The sequence below is a fragment of the Delphinus delphis genome, chromosome 13, assembly GCF_949987515.2.
Source record: "Delphinus delphis chromosome 13, mDelDel1.2, whole genome shotgun sequence".
Classification (NCBI taxonomy): domain Eukaryota; kingdom Metazoa; phylum Chordata; class Mammalia; order Artiodactyla; family Delphinidae; genus Delphinus; species Delphinus delphis.
Window position 1 is genome coordinate 17,736,710 of NC_082695.1, and position 23,145 is coordinate 17,759,854.

Genomic DNA, 23,145 nt, shown 5'->3' on the forward strand with positions numbered 1-23,145 from the left:
TCAAAACACCCTACCCTACCCCAAGTCAGTTAGGCTCTCCAGTTTACTCACGTTTTTCTAGATATTTACTCTCTATTGACAAACCCCAATACTCATTGACACTGGATATTTCAACTTCTCTGCTTTGCATTGTATCCTTCGATCAGAGAGCTTGACCTGCCTCTTCAGTCCATCTTCCTCTGTGGACACAGGTTGCTATACCTTAAAGGTGTATGCCCGGCGGGGCTTGGAAATAGCCGTGGCCACATATAAGAACTTTGGGAGATGCCCATTCAAATGATGGCAACTGAAGGATGGACTGGGAGTTTGGGATTAGTAGATGCAAACTATTATACATTGAATGGATAAACAACTAGGTCCTACTGTATAGCGCAGGAAACTATATTCAACATCCTGAGATAAACAACAATGAAAAAGAATGTATAAATATATGTATGAGTCACTCTGCTGTAGAGCAGAAATTAACACAACATTGTAAATCAAGTATACTTCAATTGAAAAAAAAAGCAAATGATGGCAACCGAGGCAGCCTCTGGGCTGTCCACTCCCAGCACTTCCGCTCTCCTGATCTCTGCACCCTTCTGAGGTAGACACTGATGTTATCCCCCTTCAAGAGAGGAGGAAATTGCAGCGGAGAGGGCATGGGACTGGTCTGAGATCTGAACCCAGACCTGTCTAACCCTCCACACAAAAGCAAAGACTATGAGAGCCACAAAGGACTTAGAGCATCCAGTCCAGCCATGGAGAGGGTAGGTGACAATCCCAGGAATGCACAGCTGAAGGCTGCCTGATACACTGCCTCATCTCCTCACGCTTCCCATTTATAGAAAGAACAAGTTAGGAGGAGGGTGGAGGTGCTTCTTCTGGGGCCCAGGTTAGGCGGCAGCATCAACACTGGGAGTTTGAAGACCACCTTCTGATCTGCCTCTGCTGAGGGTCTGGGTCTGAATGGTTGAAGGGCCTGTGATATCTTGTTGGGAGGCCTCAGACAGACCCCTGCACCTCTCTGGGTTTCAGCTTCTTATCTAGGAAGTGAGATGACTGATTTGCTTTTTCCTCCCCGTAATTTTTATACTGGTTTATTATTAAACATTGTTAAAACTTCTTATAACAATGATATTTACAGCAGAAAGTTAGAAAATGCAGAAGAAAATTTAGATGACTCATAAGTGTACCACATAATTAGACAATTATTACTATAGTTAGACAATGATTACTATTTGGAGACATTCCTTACAGTCTCTCCAGCCACACACACACACACACACACACACACACATTTATTAAGGATGAGTATTTTTGTGCTTATTATGCACCAGGGAATATTCTCAGCACATGACATACATGTGCCCACAATCCCTTACCAGAAATTCCCAGGGCCCAATGTATTTTAGAATTTGGAAATTTTTCTAGGAAGGTAAAGCCTTATGTGGCACGTTATGGTGTTAATATTTCACCAGCAGAAGGCATAAATATTCACACAAAATGGGACAAGACTATAAATAACTTTGCATCGAGGCAGGTTTTGCTAGTGAGTTCACTGCCAACTTATAAACTTAGGTTTCAGAACTTTCAATTTCAGGACTGCAATTGCGTGATCCTGAATGCGTCCCATCCCACTCGATCCACATATGCACCCCATAGGGTAGGATTATTAGGGTTACACGATAGTAAGAGGCGGCTTTGAACCTGGTGTCTTGGCCCAGGTCCATCGTGTACTAACCACTTTGCTGCTTGTTAAACATGTGGGATTGCCCTGTAACCTTCATTTCACAATATGTGAGCAACTATTTTGCTATTAACATCATGTAATGTTCTCATCAGCTCTGTTTTGAAAGGTTGCATGGGGGACTGTTTCCAAGTCCAAAGAAAGACCAAGTTCCAACTCCTGGTTTGAGATGAACCCAAAAGGAAAGAGACAGGAGGGAAGCCCTGAGCAGATGGCACAGTCACTGAATCTGTAATCAATCTATAATCGTAGCCAGCCCTTGTCCAGTCGGAAAATGGAAGCGAAGTGTGAGGTTGCCTAACTGTATTAAAGGGAGAAGAAACATTTGAAATTGGAGTTTAACCTCAGAACTAGTCTACAAATCACAAGATTTATACAAAAAGGATTTTATGAAAACAGAAATTCTACTGCTTCTAAAGAGGGACAACAAAACGCCTAGTCATCTGTTCATCCATCCATCCATCCATTTATTCATTCATTCATTCATTCATCCCCAGACTCATTCACAAAGTGTCTTGCTTGCCCCAGAAATTCAGAATTCTGTCTTTGGCAGGTTTGGGTTGCTTGTTTCATTCACGCATTTGGTGAGTATTTCTTCAAAGTCTGCCATGAACCCACACTAGGCTAGGCAGTGGAGAAAAGCGGAGACCCCAAAAATATGGCCCTGTTTTCATGGAGCTTGTGGTCCAATGCAGGAGACAGGTAACAACCAAGTAAACAAATAGAGAAACTAAAGACATGATCTCAAGGAGTGATTAAGTTTTCACGACACATCAGGGTGATCGATCAAGAAACTAGGGGCACGTGGGCAATACTGTAAAGGTGGGCCTTGACTCCCTGGAGATACTTCCACATGGGATTCTCGTGCCAGGTCATTAGAAACAGCGAACACGTGCGAGTCCCCTCCATCAGAGGCCCCGGACTCGGGGACTCAGCTAGGGCTGGAAATGTTCTAATGGAAATACCAGGATTTTGGGAAGCACCAGCAGAACCACCTGAGTTGCCCCTGGTACTAAAATTCAAAATTCTCAACTTTGAAAAGCACATGTATTGGGGGCAAAAGTGAGCTCACAGTGCCCTGTGAGCTTTCAGGAGTCTGGTCCAGCCTCCTCAAGCTGCAGATGAGGCATTGGAGGCTCAGAGAGGGGAAGAGGCCTACCCAAGTCACACAGCACATTGGCCCTCCCTGTGCCCCATCACCCCACAATGCACCTTCATCTCTATGTTTCGGTGCCTCTGGTTTATAAAATCCAAGATCCTTCTACCCCTCCCCCAGTCCTTTGCTGGGACAAGGCAGGAAAAATGATTCACCTACAATGCTAAGTTTTATGCAATGAAGATACCAGGGCAGAAAATTCACTTCCTGTTTTGGCCCACAGCCATATGCAAAGATAGGCCCTCAGTTAAGTATCGTTTACCTTTATAAATTTGCCAGTCCAGAAAAGCTGTTTTTTTAAGAACAAACCAGCAAAGACCCCTCAAAATAGTAGTGGAAGACAGGGAGAAGAAACTTGGGAGTCTTCCCCCCGCCCTACCATTTTAATCTACCATTTATTAAGTGCTTTATTCTCTTGCTAAGCACCTTAGAAATATGAGTTGATTTTAATCTTCAGAACTTTCTTGGAATCCAAGACTCAGGAGAAAATAATAATGTAACATTTATTATTTTGGCAAGCCTATTTGCTTGATAAGTTCTTAATTAGCACCAGTAGGAAGAATTCACACAGTTGTTTCCTTTTTATCAATTAGGGCTGGGTCTGTGCCATACAAGACAACAGCCACCAGCCACGAGGCTATTTAAATTTAAATTAATTAAAACTTAAATTTAAAATTCAGTTCTGGGAATTCCCTGGCAGTCCAGTGGTTAGGACTCTGCACTTTCATTGCTGAGGACGTGGGTTCGATCCCTGGTCAGGGAACTAAGATCCCACAAGCTATGCAGTGCAGCCAAAGACAAACAAACAAATACATAAATAAATAAAATTCAGCTCTTTAGCCACACTAGCCACATTTCAAGTGCTCAATAGTCACATATGATGAGTGGCTGCCATATTGAACAGCAGAGTTCTAGAACATTCCATTCTGGAACATCCCAATGTGGCAGAGAGTTCTGTTGGACTGCTCTGTTCTGGCTTGAAAGTTGCCTCTTCCAAGAGCTCTTCCCTGACCTGACCACATCTTTCTAAAACATCCTCACAGGTATTTCTTCTGTAGCCTGTTTCCTTCCTAGCGTTGAACATACTTGGAAACTATCTTATCAGTTTACCTGTTTATTTGTACATTTCCTATCTCCCTGCTAGGACTCTGCATCTTGTTTCCTGCTGGAGCCAGTGTGGGAAATGTATCTCACCAGTCCTCCTCCTTAGATGCCACTTAGCAACCCCTCACTGGACATCCACATCTAACATAATCTCTGATGCTTTTTCATTTGGGTGAATTGGTTTAATAAACTGTTTTTCCCTAATCCCTGCTGAAACCGTCATAATGAGGGAAAGAAGGGTCTGGAAGGAAGAGAATGTTGGAGATTACTGGAGAACACACTGTGACACAGTGGAATGAATCCTGCTGTCCAACAGATCTGGCCTCGAAACTTCGCTCTGCCACTTCCTAGCTGCGTGATCTTGGAAAAGGTACTTTGCCTCTTTTTTTTTAACCATTTTTAAAAATTGAAGTACAGTAGATTTACTGTGTTGTGTTAGTTTCAGGTGTGCAGCAAAGTGATTACACACACACACACACACACACACACATATATATATTCTTTTTCAGATCCTTTTCCATTATAGGTTATTACAATATACTGAGTATCATTCCCTGTGCTATACAGTAGGTCCTTGCTGTTTATCTGTTTTATATATAGTAGTGTGTGTATGTTAATCTCAAACTCCTAATTTATTTCCCCCCCGCTATCCCTTTTGGTAGCCATAAGTTTGTTTTCTATGTCTGTGAGTCTGTTTCTCTTTTGTAAATAAGTTCATTTGTATCATTTTTTTAGATTCCACATGTAAGTGATATCATATGATATTTGTCTTTTTCTGTCTGACTTACTTCACTTAATATGATAATCTCTAGGTCCATCCATGTTGCTGCAAATGGCATTATTTCATTATTTTTTAAAGCTGGGTAGTATTTATTTCACCTCTCGGAGCCTCAGTTTTCTCATCTGCAAAATAGGGATCTACCACCAGCCTTGTACCATTGTTATAAAGGATAACTAGGTAATTTATATAAACTGTAGGTAGAAGAGGGGTAGGTAGAAGTGGGGAAGCTCTGGGTGAATTCGAGTGCTGGGTGAAGTGGGTGCTGGTGGGAAAGGAGCTGGGGAGGAATTTACTGCTTACTGAGCACCTACTGTATACCAAACTCTGTGCATACTTTATAAACATTATCCGATTTAATCCTTCAGAATTTTACAGATGAGGGACCTGGGCCAGGAGAGGCGATGTGCCACGCCCAAGGTCACACAGTGCGGGGTGGCAGAGCCAGGGTGGAACTCAACTCTGACGTCTGACTGTTCCTTTAACCCTTCCAGAAACTCAAAACAGTCTTCCCCTAAGGATCATCAGCATAGGGAATATTTGCATTTTTCTCTTTTCTCTGTCTCCAATTTCCAGTAACCAGGGTTAAAAATGTTCCAGCAACCATGCTCACCGGGAACATGGTGCCTTTGTAAGAGCCCATGTCCTAGTCCAGGTTTTCCTCGTTTTAGCAGAGAGCGTGTAAGAGCTGCTTAAAAGGGCCAACAAGATTCCACTCCCAGGGCAGAAGAACAGACTGGAAGCAGGAACAAACACTAGAACACAGCAGAGGTTCTTTCCGGCTGGCAAAGTCATGGTGGGTGGCTCTTTTGTACTCTCTGCTCTCCCATATTTTCCATGTTTTCTACCTGGAATTACCATATTCCATTTGTAATTTGGGAGTGGGGGGTGGCAAAGTCTGATAACAAGAACAGAAATGAAGCCACTGACTACACTCCCGGGACAGTCCCACCTGTGATGGCCCCGTAGGTATTTGTTTCCAACAATCAGTCTGATGGATGTGTAATAGTATTTGAATTTCTGCCCCTTTTTTTTTTTTTTTTTGGCCGTGCCACATGGCTTGTGGGATCTTAGTTCCTTGACCAGGGATTGAACCCAGGCCCTCGGCAGTGAGAGTGCAGAGTCTTAACCACTGGACAGCCAGGGAATTCCCTTGAATTTCTGCTTTTAAGGCATCACTGGGGGAAGGCATGTTTTACAGTTGTTAATTACCTATTGGATGAATGAACAAATGAACGAACAAGTAAATGAATGTCTCATCAGGAGTCAGGGAAACTGTCCCTCCCTTTGGGTTCCCATCATTGCTTTGGCTCTTGCCAACCTGAGCTCATTCTGCTTAAATTATAACTAGTTGTTGCATACAAGGTCATCCTCCCCAACCAGACCGCGATCTTCTAGAAAGCCAGTTTCCTGGCCTGGGGCCCTGTACACGCAGCAGATGCTCAATAAATGACTTTGATAGGAGGGAGGGAAGGAAGCAGGGAGGCTCATGTCTTCTGCTCGGCACATAGCTACCCTCAAAGCATTGGCATGAGCGGGGAGCTGGGCTGAGCAGGGAAGGGTGTGGACCCCACCCTAACTCTGCGCCTCCTGGTTACGAGGACAGAGGGTACGTTACCTTATAGTGGGGACAGGGGTCTCAGTCTCGCCTGCGGTCTGAGCAGCCTCCAGGGACAGGGTCCCCAGGCTGGCTCGGCTGCCCTTCCGGGAAGATTCTCTGAACAAGCCAGTGCCAGAGTCCTCATCGGAAGAGTTGTCGTCAAAAGAGCCCAGGATGAAGTTGGTCATCAGTTGCTTCTTGATGTGCGCCCGCTTCCTGTCTTCTTTGGAGAGGGTTCTGGCTCGCTGGCCCTGGGGTCTGGCTAGCACGGACGGGCCACTGGTATTTGGGGTCTCCAGGCCTTCGTTCTCTGTCCTGTTAGCTTGGCGTGTTGGGAAGGGGTCATCGGAGGAAAGGGGGTTTCCTTGGGGATTCTGCAGCAGGGGTGGCTGGGAGTTTCTTTGCTGGCAGGTGTCTTTGGGACCTTTGTGGGAGGCTGGCTCAGCCTGGTCAGGGGTCTCTGGCAGAGAGCTGCTGCTGCAATTTTCCTGCAGTGGCTCCCTGGAGCTGTCTGAGGCTGGAAGAGGCTCCTGACTTGTGATGAAGCTCACCTTCAATTTACTCTTGGTGACTTCCTTGGAGTCCGTCATTTTCCCCCAGCTTTTTAACCAGGAAAAGATCAGGCAGGAGAAAATCAGATAAGATAGAAAAAGAAGCAGGATCATTCACAAAATCTGTAAGGGAATAAGAGAGGCGTTTTAGGATTTATGTAATCGTGTTATCCAGCTCTTAAAGGAGGTGGTGGTGAGAGCCAGTTAAGGTTCTGTGTATTCGGCTGAGAGAGCTGGAGAGGAAAAGCACTAGACAGGGAGCAGAGAAGGGGTGCTCCTCCCGGCTTACATGCTCTGTGGTCTGCGGCATGTTTCTTTTTTTTAAGATTTTTTTTTTTTTTTGATGTGGACCATTTTCAAAGTCTTTTTGAATTTGTTACTATATTGCTTCCGTTTCATGTTTTGGTTTTATGGCCACGAGGCATGTGGGACCTCAGCTCCCCAACCAGGGATCAAACCTGCACCCCCTTCATTGGAAGGCAAAGTCTTAACCACTGGACTGCCAGGGAAGTCCCTGGGACATGTTTCTTAACCTCTCTGGATCTCAGTTTCCCACCTCTAAATAAACTAACACACACTCACCATAAATCATAAACATGCATGTGAGAGAGAACTAAATGAGATCAGGTACATTAAAAGACTCTGTTAGAGCATCATGAATCATAGTATCCCCAGAGCGGAAACAATCTAAGTGCCCAATAACTGATGAATGGATAGACAAGATGGGGTCTATCCATACAGTGGAATATTGTTCAGCCACAAAAAGGAATGAACCACTGGTACATGCTACCACATGGCTGAATTTGAAAACACCATGCTAAGTGAAAGAAGCCAGTCCCAAAAGACCACATCTTGTACGATTCCATGTATTTAGATAACATGCCCAGATTAGGCAAATTCATAGAGATGGAAAGATTGGTGGTTGCCTGGGGCTAATGGGATGGGGGTGAAAGCTAAAGGGTACAAGGTTTCTGTTTGGAGTGATGAAAATGTTCCAAAGCTGATTGTGGTGACGGTTGTACAACTCTTTGAATAGACTAAAAACCATTGAATTTTGCGCTTTACATGAGTCAAACAGTATATGAGTTATATCTCAACAAAGCTTATCTTAAAAAAAGACTTCATTATATTCCAATTTGTAGATGCAAAGGATTGCTGGCTTCTATGATCATCATCTTCATCACTACCAGGACCATCAGTGTCACTGTATTATTATCACAGTCATCATCACGGCCTTGGAAAGAGGAATGGGCACCTTGTCGCATTTTCTTTGTAGTGCTAGTACACCTGATGCAGGTACGCTCATAGCTAGAAAGAAAGTTCAGCAAGACCAAGGAGGGTCTGTTCTGTTCCAGGGTCTAGAACAGCACCTGGTACAGAGTGAGAGCTTAACAATGGACAAAAATTCATTTTGTTGAATACATGAATTCAGATATTCCGACTTCTAACCCATGCCTCTGACCACCACACTAACTCTACCCTATTAATGAACAGATAATTATTATTTGCAGGAAATAGTTTAAAAAGCAAACAAATGAAAACGCAACCTGAACGTATTGAGATTTCTGACCCAATTTTGCCATAATTATCCAGTAGAAGCATTAAAAAAGCGGGACCAGGGCTTCCCTGGTGGCGCAGTGGTTAAGAATCTGCCTGCCAATGCAGGGAACGTGGGTTTGAGCTCTGGTCTGGGAAGATCCCACATGCCGCAACTAAGCTCGTGCGCCACAACTACTGAGCCTGCGCTCTAGAGCCCGCGAGCCACAACTACTGAAGCCCACACGCTCTAGAGCCTGTGCTCCGCAACAAGAGAAGCCACCGCAATGAGAAGGCTGCACACCGCAACGAAGAGTAGCCCCCACTCACCACAACTAGAGAAAGCCCGCGCGCAGCAACGAAGACCCAACGCAGCCAAAAATAAATAAATTTTAAAAAAAAAGGAGGACCACAAAACTCAAGCTTATCACTTTAGTATCTAAAAGGCATATTCTTTTTATTTATTTATTTATCTATTTATTTAGTTGCACCGGTCTTAGTTATGGCAGGCGGGCTCCTTAGTTGTGGCATGCAAACTCTTAGTTCCAGCATGTGAACTCTTAGTTGAGGCGTGCACGTGGGATCTAGTTCCCTGACCAGGGATCGAACCCAGGCCCCCTGTATTGGGAACACAGAGTCTTAACCACTGTGCCACCAGGGAAGTCCTGCATTTTCTTTTTAAATTTCAATACAACACTCTTAAGGGAAGTGGAAAAGTTCTCAAGATTTCCCAGAACTACATGGTCCAAGTACTTCTTGCACAGTTTGGGCAACAGAATTTGCTGAAATGTTGTCAGGGGTATTTTCTAGGTAATACACAGGGTCAGGAGATTTTTTCTTTTAAGATCATCAAGTTTCCTTTTAAAAAAAAGTCAATCAAGGGGTTTGTTCAATATCAGTGAACAAACCACATTAATAGAACAAAGGGTCAGGAGATTTTTTTCTTTTGAGATCAAGTTTCCTTTTTAAAAAAAGTTAGTCGAGGGGTTGTTCAATATCAATGAACAAACCATATTAATAGAACAAAGGGAAAAAACACATGATCCTCTCAAAGAACACAGAAAAAGCATTTGACAAAAATCCAACACCTTTGGGAATTCCCTGATGGACCAGTGGCTAGGAATCTGCGGTTTCACAGCCAAGGGCCCGGGTTCAATCCCTGGTTGGGGAACTAAGATCCCACAAGCTGCACAGCACAGCCAAAAAAAAAAAAAAATCCAACATCCATTAATAACAACATTCAGAAAAGTAGGAATAGGAAAGAACTTCAAAAGAATAAGGCACATTAATGAAGAAAAACCACAGAAAATATATACTCAATGTTGAAAGATGGGAAGCTTTCCCCTAAGATCTGGAACAAGACAAGGACGCCCACTTTCACCACTGCTATTCAACATCATACTGAAAGTCCTAGCCAGAGCAATTAAACAAGAAAAAGAAATAAAACGCATCCAAATTGAAAAGACATAAAATCATTTCTATTCACAGGTGACATGATTCTTTATATAGAAAATCCTAAAGGAACACCAAAAAACACTAATAGAGGTAATAAATTAAGTAGTTGGTGGCTACAAGATCAATATGCAAAAATCAGTTGTTTCTATACACCAACAATGAACAATCTGAAAAGGAAATTAAGCAAATAACTCCATTTATAATCACATCCAGAAGAATAAAATATCTAGGAATAAATTTAATCAAGAAGGTGAAAGACCTATAGACTGAAAACTATGAAACATTGCTGAAAGAAATTAAAGAAGACCTAAATAAATGGCAAGACATCCCATCCTCATGGATTGGAAGACTTACTATTGCTAGGATGGCCACGCTACCCAAAGCAATCTACAGATTCATATGGAACTGCAAGGGGCCCCAAATAGCCAAAGCAATGTTAAAAAAGCAAAACAAATTAGAGGACTCACACTTTCCAATTTCAAAATTTACTACAAAACTATAGTCAGTGTGGTATTAGAATAAAGACAGACATATAAGGGCTTCCCTGGTGCGCAGTGGTTGAGAGTCCGCCTGCTGATGCAGGGGACACAGGTTCGTGCCCCGGTCCGGGAAGATCCCACATGCCGTGAGCCATGGCCTCTGGGCCTGCACGTCCGGTGCCTGTGCTCCGCAACGGGAGAGGCCACAACAATGAGAGGCCTGCATACCGCAAAAAAAAAAAAAAAAGGATCAACGACCTAAATACAAGAGCTAAAACCATAAAACGCTTAGAAGAAAACATAGGGGTAAATCTTCATGACCTTGGAGTTGGCAATGGATTCTTAGATATGACACCAAAAGCATGAGCAACAAACTTAAAAATAGATAAATCAGACTCATCAAAATTAAAAACTTCTGTGCACCAAAGGGCATTATCAAGAAAGTGAAAAAACAATGTACAGAATGGGAGAAGATTTTTACAAACCATATATCTGGTAAGGGCCTAGTATCCAGAACACATAAAGAACTCTTACAATTCAGCAACCAAAAGACAGACAACCTGATTTTAAAACGAGCAAAGAACTTGAATCGAAATTTCTCCCAAGGAGATATACAAAGAGCTCATGAAAACATGAATCCTTAGTGATTATGGAAATGCAAATCAAAACTACAATGTACCACTTCACACCCACTAGGATGAAAGAAGGAAGGGAGGGAGGAAGGAAGGAAGGAAGGAAGGAAGGAAGGAAGGAAGGAAGGAAGGAAAAGAAAGAGGGAGGGAGAGGGGAGGGAGGGAAGAAGGGAGAAAGAAAGGAGGAAAAACAATATCAAGTGTTGGTGAGAATGTGGAGAAGTTGTAAGTTACTAGGGGGAATGTAAAATAATTCAACTGCTATGGAAAGTGGTTTGGGGGTTCCTCAAAAAGTTGAACATAGAATCACTATACAACCCGGGGATTTTACTCCTAGGCATATCCCAAAAGAATTGAAAACAAGGGCAAACAAATACATAAACGCACGTGTTCACGACGGCACCCCACCTTCCTGACGCTCAAGCCTTGTTCCTACTTCTGGGTTTCTCAGTCAGTGCACTACTGACATTTGGGGCTGGGTAACTCTTTGTGGTGGGGACTGTCCTGTGCATTGTTGGGTATCGAGCAGCGTCCCTGGTCTCTACCCACTTGATGCCAGTAGCACCTCCTCCCTCTCAGCTGTGACAACCAAAACTATCTCCAGACATTGACAAATGTCCCTGGGGGGTAAAACTGCCCTCACGTGAGAACCCCTGGTCTTAACTCCTGTACCTCTGCACTCCTTTCCCCCTGCTTCTAGACTGTGAGACGGGAGCTTCTGGGGAAAAGGTGTATTTCTTACTCATCTCTTGTATACAGTAAGTTCTCAAGACAAGTTTAAAAAGCACCAGCAAGAAAGGTCAGAGTCCTGAAATTACTGACTCACACGTGTTCTCTGGTAATTGGCAGATGGCATTGCCAAAAATGGTGCAAAGGCTATCCTGGCTTTACTGGAGGCTCGACAGCTTAAAACCCTACATCCTCCTCCCCAAGCAGGAGGTTATGGTAGTGCGTGAAGTTATTCAAGACTGTGCCGACTGGCCACTTCCCCCCTCACACCCTCTGCTGGCCACATGGGCCAAGTGCTTTCACAGCTCCACTGCCCACCCCCTGCAAGTCAGCCAGTACAGACCTCCACCATGGAAACAGCCTGTTCACTGGTCTTCCCTGGCCAACTCAGAGACCTTTGGAAACACAGACCAATTGTCACCCATTTCTGGATCCTTGTGCCCAGGCTAGTAGTGCTCAAAAAGTATGTACCGAATGAATGATAAATCCATGAACACCCACTGAGCACCAGCAGATGGCTTGAGGCAGGCAGGAATTTTGGTTTCAGGATCTCATTTCTGAAGCTGCATTCAGGAACACCAGGGCAACGAGCTGGGTGTCTCCATGGCAGTTCTGAAGTAGAGTGCCAAGCAGAAGACCTCATACACATGTGGCCAATTTTAGGTACACTTTAAATGTACCCACTGGAAATTCTGAGAAATAAGAAATACTAAGTGCATTACATTGAAATGCTGAGCTTCCCCCTACCCCAAATAGAAAAATACTTGAGTTATTGCTGAGGAAATAAAAGAGAAAAAATATGCTACAATGGTTCAGAGTTTGGGAACCCTGAGAATGAATACTTTACATTGATTTCCATTGGAAAACCAATCGAACTATGCGGTTTTGCATAACACAAGCACTTTGGGAACTTGCTGGCTGGATGAATGGATGGCGGATGGGGACTGTGGGTGGAAGGATAGATAGGTGGTGCTTGGAGAGGGGTTGAGTGGATGGCCAGGTTGGCAAGATGGCGAGACACATGCATGGTAAGCAATTGAGGGTTGGTGGGTGAAGTTACCAAGCTCTAAATTGGAAGTTCTAATGAATGGAGGGACCGGCAATTCTCCCCAGTTCAGCCCCCTCCCTCACTCGACAAATCCTTTATGAGCTGCTGTTATTCTGATAGGAGCCGGTGGGTCAAACATCCCAAACCTACCTTGCAGAGGTTACCCGCACAAAAAACCTCAGGGTCTTTCCCTTTTCTTGGCAGTGTGATGATGGTGGACCCACAGGCCACCACATGAGAACTTTTCCCAAGTAAGTACATAGAGACAAATGAGGAACTCTCTGAGAAAGCTCCCAAAGAAACCCTCTGATCCTCAGTTTCCTCATCTGTAAAATGGGGATGCTGAGTCTTGCCCCCTTTACCTGTCTCACAGTTGCTCTTCGAATCACCTATATAGCATTGTGTCAATGCTATCAGAAGCATCAAAAAGCCACCAAGCATGTACAGTGCCTTCAGGCTTCCAATCCTCAGAACAACTTGGTGGATCTTACGATTGCTATGGTCTTTATTACAGTCCCATTTTACAGTTCGGTAAACTGTGGCTCAGAGAAGTTCGGCTCCTTGACTTTGCTCACATCCAGGCCCAGTGCTCATACCTTTCCCACTGCTCCACCACTGAAACTGGATAAAAATAAATTCCATAAAGCGGAGGGTGTTCCCACAAGCACCTGGATACGACCCTAAAATCAGATACCTGGCTGTGTACCTGGAGGGTGGAGCCAGATGTGCACAGTGGTCTAGATGGAGCACGGTGCATGTGGTTCAAATCCACGGACAGTCAAGGCCAGAGAAGTCCTTCCAGTGAACCCTGTGGACATGCCATGCCGAGCTGCTGCCCTTTGCTGAAACAACCCAGCTGACCTGAAAACCCAGCGAGGGCCGAAGCTATTTTTGTTTGTTGCAAACCGAACTCGAGCAACAGCTGCCTGGTGCAGAGCAATCGTGGCCCTGACCGTAACGAACGCAGGAAACTGCTCGCTTCCAGCAGGTGCTGGCTGGCAGCCAAGCAAGGGCTGGAGAGGGATGGGGGTCGGGAGTTTGTTCTCCAGCCACCCGCCTCCAACACAGCCACCCATACCTGGCCTGGCCTTTGCGGGACAGAGGAGGGCAGAATGTCAGCATTAAACCAGCCATCCTGTTCCCCACTCGGATGTTTCCTCCCGCCAAGATGAACTCCCGATTGCTCGCTGCCACTTACCGCCACTGTGGCCACGGCCACCGGCTCCATTCTCATGTGGGTCTGACAGGCTCCCACAGGGTGCCTGACGGAACTGGGGCCGTGGAGTGTCACCTTTCAGCAGGAGGCTGGTGTCATGCATCAGTCCATGGGGAGGAGTTTGGACCAGCTCACGCTGGACACGAGTGAGTTTTCCCCCAAGTCAGGTGCCCTTATCTGTCATCCACAAATATAAGCCATTTGCCAAGGTCCTCGCCCTTCCCCCTCCCCCAGCTTCAAGCTCAAGTACTTAAGAGGCCGTGTATACTCTCTGGCCCACAAGGCCACCTCCTTCTGGCTTGCCACACTCCTGGACTTAGAGCCTACTTAGCTGCTCGTGTGATCAGCCACCCCTTTGCCCAACGCTGAGCCTCTAGAGTTTGTTTGTTTTTAAACATCTTTATTGGAGTGTAACTGCTTTACAATGTTGTGTTAGTTTCTGCTGTATAACAAAGTGAATCAGCCATATGCATACATATGTCCCCATATCCCCTCCCTCTTGCGTCTCCCTCCCACCCTCCCTATCCCACCCCTCTAGGTGGTCACAAGGCACTGTGCTGATCTCCCTGTGCTATGCATAGAGTTTTAAACACTCTATGAGTTTTAAACACTCCCATAATCACGCCAGCCTCCTGTTCCCATGTGTTCATCTGTAAGACACCTGCTAGAAGGGGAGCATGAGTCCCAGTAGAACCTGGGTTTGGCCAAGGTGATATTGATGGAAAGAGAAGCAAAAGCATCAGGACGAAGTTTGAGGACCCTCTGGCTGGCAGGCGACGGTGCAACGACGTTTTGCAAATTCAGAGATCATTAAAGTGATAGAGGAAGCTATGCCGGGCCGCCAGTGTGGTCAAAGCTGCCAGGTGGATACTTCAACCTGCACTCCAGTCCACAGGGCAGGGGGCATCACAGGTCACCCTGCGTTTCCCAAAAAGCCACTTAGCCTCCAACCTGCAGCCTAAGAGGGGGACACTTGGCGTGTCCAGTGTCCTTGCCTTGTAGGTGAGCAGAGGCCAGAGGTCACATGTGAAGTTAACGACACAGCCGTGACTAGCACCAAGGTTCCCTGCTCCAGGCCTGTGTGGGGTGATATTCACAGTAAACAGCCACTGTCGGGCTTCCCTGGTGGTGCAGTGGTTGAGAGTCCGCCTGCCGATGCAGGGGACACGGGTTCGTGCCCCGGTCCGGGAAGATCCCGCATGCCGCGGAGCGGCTGGGCCCGTGAGCCATGGCTGCTGAGCCTGTGCGTCCGGAGCCTATGCTCCGCAGTGGGAGAGGCCACAGCAATGAGAGGCCCGTGTACCGCAAAAAAAAAAGAGCCACTGTCCTTGGGTACCTTGTTGGGTGCCCTGATCTGGGTTCTCACGTCAGCTCTGCTGCAGAGCCGGGATGGAGTTCTATGCTATGCAAAGCAGCATAAGGAACGCAGCTCCAAGATGGAGTTCTCGACAGTCCAAAGTGGTCACTCATGCAGGGCGCTGAGCACAGGGCCAGGCGCAGGTCATCTTAGTGATCGTCATTAGCGATCTGAGCTGAGAGCCTCAGGCAGGATAAGTCACCGCGTGGTGACACTCTGCTACCCACAGAGTGTTGTCTCGGCTAAATCATGTCCCCTCTCTGAACCTCAGTTTCCCCATCTACTGGGTTGGCCAAAAAGTTCGTTCAGGTTTTTCCGTAAGATGTTAGAAGAGGAGGGAGAATCCCCAGCCTCACCCACCTCACAGGATTACTGGCAGGATCAACCAAGATCTGTTTGGTCGCTAAACACCACCTTCCCCTTCCTGGTGAGCCAGGATGGAAAGAATGCAGCTGGTGATGGTGAGTAAGGGTCCTCTTCCACCAAGGCACAGAAATGGATTCACGTGGGTGGGGGCACCCGTCCGACACTGGTCAGGTGCCTGGATGGGACAGGCAGATACTCACATCAGAAACAGTCCTTGGACTCACTTCAGCTTTTCAGCCCCGCAGGGCAGGTGCTTTCCCAAAGGGGAGGCATCTCTGGGGCTTCAGCAGCCTGCGTCAGGCTGAATTAAATTCTGTAAATTAAATTCTGTCTGTTCCCTGATCAGTGGAGATGGTCCTGAGAAGTGTGTGTGTGTGTGTGTGTGTGTGTGTGTGTGTGTGTGTGTGTGTGTGAGAGTGTGTGTGTGTGTGTGTGTGTGTGTGTGACTTTTTATGTTATTCAGAGAGAGGATATTCTTAAATGCCAATACAGGGGTTAAAAAATGGAAGAAAGGGGACTTCCCTGGTGGTGCAGTGGTTAAGAATCCGCCTGCCAATGCAAGGGACATGGTTCGAGCCCTGGTCCGGGAAGATCCCACATGCCATGGAGCAACTAAGCCCGTGCACCACAACTACTGAGCCTGCGCTCTAGAACCTGCGAACCACAACTACTGAAGCCTGCGTGCCTAGAGCCCATGCTCTGCAACAAGAGAAGCCACCGCAATGAGAAGCCCATGCACCGCATCGAAGAGTAGCCCCCGTGTGCCACAACTAGAGAAAACCCGCATGCAGCAACGAAGACTCAATGCAGCCAAATAAGTAAATAAATAAATTTTAAAAAATTTTTAAAAAGGAAGAAAGGAATAGAATCTATACGAAAAAATAAAACTAATAAATGAGTTTAGAAAAAAAAAAGGGGAAGAAAGGATAAGTTAAGGAGAGGAGGGTGGTAGGGGAAGGAGGTTATCCCTCTAATAAATCAGAGGGAGTGCTTTCCTGCCACCAGCACTTTCTGGTGCTAAGAGTTTCACACACATGATCTCATCAACTCCCTGCAGCCCCTGCAAGAGGTCCCGCTTCTTCCTCCCCTATTATAGGCTCCACCACTCCCCAGGTTCACTCTTTTAGGACCCAGGTGGCCTCCCTTTGTAGCCCACACTCCTAATCTTCACGCCCTCCGCTCTCTGTGCAGAATTTCCTTCTATAAACCCTGAGAAAGGTCCTAAATCAGCGGACCTGAGAAGTGAGTGTCAGGGGGTACTGCTTGGTTTCTTAGAGCCACGGGTTTGTTTTTAAATCTCTGAGTCCACTCCCCGAAGAAATGAAAATGCAAACAAGAAATAAGTAACAAAACTACTTCTCTAGCCTTGGGGTTTTTCTCCTGGGAAAGGCTTTGGGGGAAACAGGAGAGTTCAACCCAAAGGAAAAAAAAAAAAAAGCTTTTCAAATCAAGATTTAGCCACCACGCAGTGGTTAAGAATCCACCTGCCAATTCAGGGGACACAGGTTCGAGCTGTGGACCGGGAAAATGCTACAGAGCAACTAAGCCCGTGAGGCACACCTGCTGAGCCTGCTACTAGAGCCCGCGAGCCACAACTACTGAGCCCACGTGCTGCAACTACTGAAGCCCGCATGCCTAGAGTCCGTGCTCCACAACAAGAGAAGCCACCGCAGTGAGAAGCCCACGCACCGCAACGAAGAGTGGCCCACGCTCGCCGTAACTAGAGAAATCCCACGCGCAGCAACAAAGACCCAACACAGACATAAATAAATAAATAAAATAAAGATAGGGATTCAGCCAAAGTTACTAAACCAGGAGCAGCGATTAGCAAATTGGTTCTACTGTGAAGGATAGTCATTTGTTTTCTTTAGTATTTTGGCATCTGAAGAAGAAATATGACATTTCGGGTGACAGGAGAGGGAGGTGTAGCTCCCTAAAAACTGAGAGACTTGAGAAGTCACACACCCCGTGTAATCTAAAAACATCACCTTCCCCTGCAATTATGGCTGAAGGCATTGGTACAAGGTCATGTTTCCTTACCCCAGAGGAACCAATCAATGCTCAGAGACAGGAAGAGAACTGCAACCCTCACCTCTAAGAACAGATTCTGTTCTCTGTTATTCTTTAACTACAAACATTAACTAATAAATAACAACAACTACACCTCCCATTATAATGAGCACCTTGCATTCAGGATCTCATTTACTCCTCACAGCATCCCTACAAGGGAAGTACTATTCTTACCCTGTTTCACAGACCAGGCATGAGAATCCAACCAGGCGTTGAGAATCCAATGCCCAGAGAGGGGAAGTGAATTTCCCAAAGTCACACAGCTTTGGAGGTAGATAGAATCCAGCCCTGCTCTGCCTGGCTCCAAAGCCTAGATTGATAAGAGGTGGAGGTGAGCAGACTATTGATTCAATTGATTAACCGGCTACCGTCTTGGATGGGGGGAATCAGAAGCCTGAAAGAGACCCAGGGAGGGTCAGCAGTTCTGAGACTTATCACCTGCCAGAACATCTAGGTCTCTGGAAAATTTTCAGCGAATACTGAAAAGCCTAAAGTAAGCCTAAAACAAAAGCCTTTAGAGTAAGCCTAAAATATCTACAACCACTTGATCCTAGAATCGAGCAGGTATGCAGCCTCAGGGGCCACCGATCTGAGAACAGCTTCCAGTAGGAAAACACATTTGAGAAAAGTCTGTGAATTTCAGTTCTCCCCCAGTTCAGAAAAGGTTCAGATACCACAAGTCCCAGGGTCCTCCAGGACTGCTGACCTAGAAAGGGGCACTTCCTCGGTGCCTGTCGCATTGCAGGTGCTTGATTAACACCTGGGGAGCCAAGCCAAGCTTTTGATAGGGTTGACCTGTGCGGGGGCCCAGGCAAACCCAGCCGGAACGGTTCCAGATTGGCCCCTGCCTCGAAGAAATGTAAGAGGAGCGGGTCCCCCGCCTCCAATGGAAAACTTACTCTGCTGTCTCAAAGGCCTATAGGGCTCATATGTTCCGAGCCTGTCTCACTTGAGTCATCCCTGTAGAAACTGCCGAAGTCAAGTGTCCCACACGCCTGAGGTCCTGGTCCCCTGCCACCTTCGCAGATGGAATTCTACCCTCCTTCCCCTCTATTCTTTCTGTGCCGGGAATCTGCGTTCTTCAACCATCACTCGTTCACCGGCGGGTAATTCCTGGGCACCTGCCAGGCATGGTGCTGACTGCCATAGATACGGGCCAAACAGTGCAGGAATGGTCCTGCCCACGCAGGGTTTACAGTCTCACGGGGAAGCAAGTAAGATCACGGAGGACTGTAAGGGCACGACCAGGAGAATCACCACAAAGGAGAAGCGCTTGAAGAGCCAGTAACAGAGGCCCCGGTCTGGGTCTGCAAGGGAAAGCTTTCTCAGGAGTATCTCTGCTGAGACGGAGGGAGTGTGATTTCACCAGGCGAAGGTGCCAGGGCAGGAAGGAGGAGGAATAGTGTTGGAGACAGACGGAGCAGGAGATACAGAAGCCCGGAATCGGGAGGAGACAGAACCTCTCCAAGAACCCCACAGTCGGCCTGGCCCTGAGAAAACAGTGAGGTGGGTGTGGGGCAGCAGACAGGGATGGAGACTGAGGCAGGGCCATGAGATGCTTAAGGGAGTCAAAGCTCCTTCTTGGAGCTATGGAGGGACAGCTACAGCGTGGGAGGCGAGAGCACATGCTACAGTCCGGCCGCCTGGGGTGGGATCTTGGCTGTGCCACCTACAAGCAGAGCGCTTAACCCGAGCCTTAGTTTCCCCAGCCCAAGCAGCCCATCGGGGCGATGAAATGCACTCACACAGGTAGATTGCTTAGGCTGGCATACGTGAAGCAGGCAACCGGGAGGAGCTGCCGTGATTGCTAGAGCAGCAGTGCTGACGGTCCCTGCCTTGGGGACCAGGGATCCTATGCAACTCTTTCCCCTGATGTCGAGCTGTTATGTGACGGGCACCTCTTCCACCTGTTGCCCTGGCTCTGCTGGCTGAGGGCCTCCACCCAGGCTAGCCCAGGGCAGGGCCATTGCAGCATCCAGACTGAAAGGCAGTGGTGTAACTCAGGAGGAGGCGTCCTCCTCCCCACTGGAGCCATACACCACCCTGGGGATAGCGGCTCCCCTCCAAGGCTGCCCCACAGCTTCCTGCCAACTTTGGAAATCTGGTTGCAAATGTCGGAGCAGAATCGACTGAGCCCCAAGGATGATTTGCTCCCTAAAAAGAAGCAACCTCTCCTCTGTCCAGACCGAAAAGCAAAAATGGCTGTAGATACAGAATCAGAGAATCTGTGGGTTCAAGCCCTGGTGCCATCACGAGGAAAATCTTTAATGGTTTGTATTAGACTCTTGGGACCTCAACTCCCCAGTTTTGAAACATGCCAGCCTCACGGGGCTCCTGCAAAGACTGAATAATGAGAACGCTTGGGAGAGCTCGTAGGTTGTGTGGAGAGCAGTAGCAGTAGCAGTCTCGAGGGCCACTTCCTGCTAAGGTACAGCGACACAGAAGGTCAAGGGGCAGGGAGAGGGTCTGAGGGATGGCCCAGCCCTTGGGACGCACCCCCACACCGGAATCTCAGTTTACAGTCTCATGAAGTGTGAGCAGGTCGGCCTCACTGATGGATCAAGTTTTGTGCCAACAATTAATCTAGGTCTTTTTTTTTTTTTTTTTTTTTTGCGGTACGCGGGCCTCTCACTGTTGTGGCCTCTCCCGTTGTGGAGCAACAGGTTCCAGACGCGCAGGCTCAGCAGCCATGGCTCACGGGCATGTGGGATCTTCCCGGACCGGGGCACGAACCCATGGCCCCTGCATCGGCAGGCGGACTCTCAACCACTGCGCCACCAGGGAAGCCCAATCTAGCTCATTTTTGAGTTTGAAACTAAGACCCCTATGGGCAGCACAGTGTATTGGCTGGAGCACAGGACCTGGAGGTGCTAGATTCTACATTTCCTGTGTGACCTTGAGCAACTTTCCTCGCCTCTCTGAGCCTTGGTTTTCTTGAGAATTCAGTGGGGATGGTAAGAATACCTTCCTCATAGTTTTGGTGAGGTTTCAATTCACTAATACCTAAACAATGCAAATCATGAAAGAACGTTTCATTTATTCATTTAACATTGGTTGCACTTTCCATGATGTATCAAGCCTTGTGCTAAGGGCTTTCCCTAAGATCAAGTTCAAGCCACTGTTATCTCTCACATGGACCATTGCACCAGCCTCCTAACCCATCTGGCTGCCCCTGTCATGTCCCTCCAGTCCACTGTGCACAGAGAAACCACAGGGAGCGTGTAAAATGTTCACAGGCTTCCCTAGTGTCCGGATTATGATTCCTACTAAAAGGAACCAGGACCCCTTGGAGAAATGGCTGACTCCAGGGCTGGGGCAGAAATGGAAACACAGAAGGCACCACGTGAATGGGCTTCCCTGCCAAAGAAAAGATATTTGGGGCCAAAAAAAGATGACAACTGCAGTGGATTGAAATACATCAAATATATTTTCGAAATCATGAGGTCATAATGTTACTCAAAACAAACACAAAAACGACCTCATTGACACACTGGAAGGTTGCCATGGCACCACTTAGTACTTTGGAAATTGACTTACAAAATACGGGGTGTAATCAAGCATTTATCCTGCCTTTCCTATAGGAAAAGACCCCGTATATTTCAAGGTTACCAAACGGTGGGTGAAAGTTGTAAGTTATAGCTAATAAACGCAGAAGGATTGGTAGAGGTAGAAAACCACCAACCACAATCAGCAATGAAATGAAATGTTTTAGGCTCCGACCATCAGTGGCTTGTAAAACCATCTGGTGAAAGGTTGATGGGGATTTTCACAATGGAGATCAGGCTGCCATCCCCAAAGTCTCTGATGAGTCAACATCACTAAAAGTGGGATGACTATGGAAAGGGTGTGGAGAAAAGGGAATCCTCTTGCACTGTTAGTGGGAATGTAAACTGATACAGCTACTATGGAGAACAGTATGGAGGTTCCTTAAAAAACTAAAAATAGAATTACCATATGACCCAGCAATCCCACTACTGGGCATATACCCAGAGAAAACCATAATTCAAAAAGACACATGCACCCCAATGTTCACTGCAGCACTATTTACAATAGCCAGGTCACGGAAGTAACCTCAATGCTCATCGACAGACGAACAGATAAAGAAGATGTGGTACATATATACAGTGGAATATTACTCAGTCATAAAAAGGAACGAAATTGGGTCATTTGTAGAGACACGGATGGACCTAGAGACTATCATACAGAGTGAAGTCAGTCAGAAAGAGAAAAACAAATATCGTATATTAACACATATATGTGGAATCTAGAAAAATGGTACAGATGAACTGGTTTACAGGGCAGAAATAGAGACGCAGATGTAGAGAACAAATATATGGACACCAAGGGGGGAAAGCTGGGGCGGGGGGGGATGAATTCCGAGATTGAGACTGACATATATACACTAATATGTATAAAATAGATAACTAATAAGAACATGCTCTATAAAAAAAAATTAATTAAATAAAAATTTTTAAAAAAAGTGAGATGACTAGACATTCTGTTCTAGTCATGTGACATGACACAATGCACTGGATTTGGACCTGAGTTGATTCAAACCTCTAGACTTAATACTTATTAAGAGGGACAGAGGATGAGCTCCCTGGTGGCCTAGTGGTTGGATTCTGGGCTTTCACTACCATGGCCTGGGCTCAATCCCTGGTCGGGGAACTGAAATCCCACAAGCCGCATAGTGCGGCCAAAAAAAAAAAGAGGGACAGAGGAACGTGCTAAAAGACACTTGGAGGATGCTTAATCAGCCAAACCCAGGATGGGGAGAATTCTACAGGACAAATGACTCCATTTCTTCAATAAGTAACTGGCATTTAATAATGGTGGTGAAAAAAACAATAAATAATGGTGGTGATTATTATAGATTAAAAGAGACAATAGGACGTTTTGTGGGTCCCGATTTGAACAAAACAACCTCGAAGACACCTTTGAGACAACTGGAAGACACTGAGCATGAGCTGGATACTAGATTAAGGAAATAGCATTAATTGTGCTGGCGGTACGGGACTTCCCTGGTGGTCCAGTGGGTAAGACTCCGCGCTCCCAATGCAGGGGGCCTGGGTTTGATCCCTGGTCAGGGAACTAGATCTCACTTGCATGCTGCAACTAAGAGTCCGTATGCCCCAACTAAGAAGCCCGCACGCTGCAACTAAAAGATGCCGCATGCCACAACTAAAAAGATCCTGTGTGCCGCAGCTAAGACCCAGCGCAGCCTAAATAAATAAATAAATAATGGTGCTGGAGGTAGATAATCATGGCAATGGCTTTTTTAAAAAGTCCTTATAGGGCTACCCTGGTGGCACGGTGGTTAAGAATCTGCCTGCCAATGC

The 23,145-nt window shown here is 46.5% G+C and overlaps 1 protein-coding gene across 5 annotated transcripts in view; it reads right to left on the minus strand.

Annotated features, from left to right (window-relative positions):
- Positions 1-23,145, minus strand: part of ACACB (acetyl-CoA carboxylase beta) — a 119,267-nt gene that overhangs the window by 90,760 nt on the left and 5,362 nt on the right. For 2 of the 5 annotated variants that reach the window (XM_060028231.1, XM_060028237.1), the window contains exon 4: positions 6,386-7,041. The exons of the other annotated variants lie outside the window; for them this stretch is intronic. In XM_060028231.1, coding sequence (XP_059884214.1) covers positions 6,386-7,032 — 647 coding nt within the window. In that variant the 5' untranslated portion in view covers positions 7,033-7,041. The remainder of the gene's footprint in view (positions 1-6,385; positions 7,042-23,145) is intronic. 5 annotated transcript variants of the gene reach the window in all.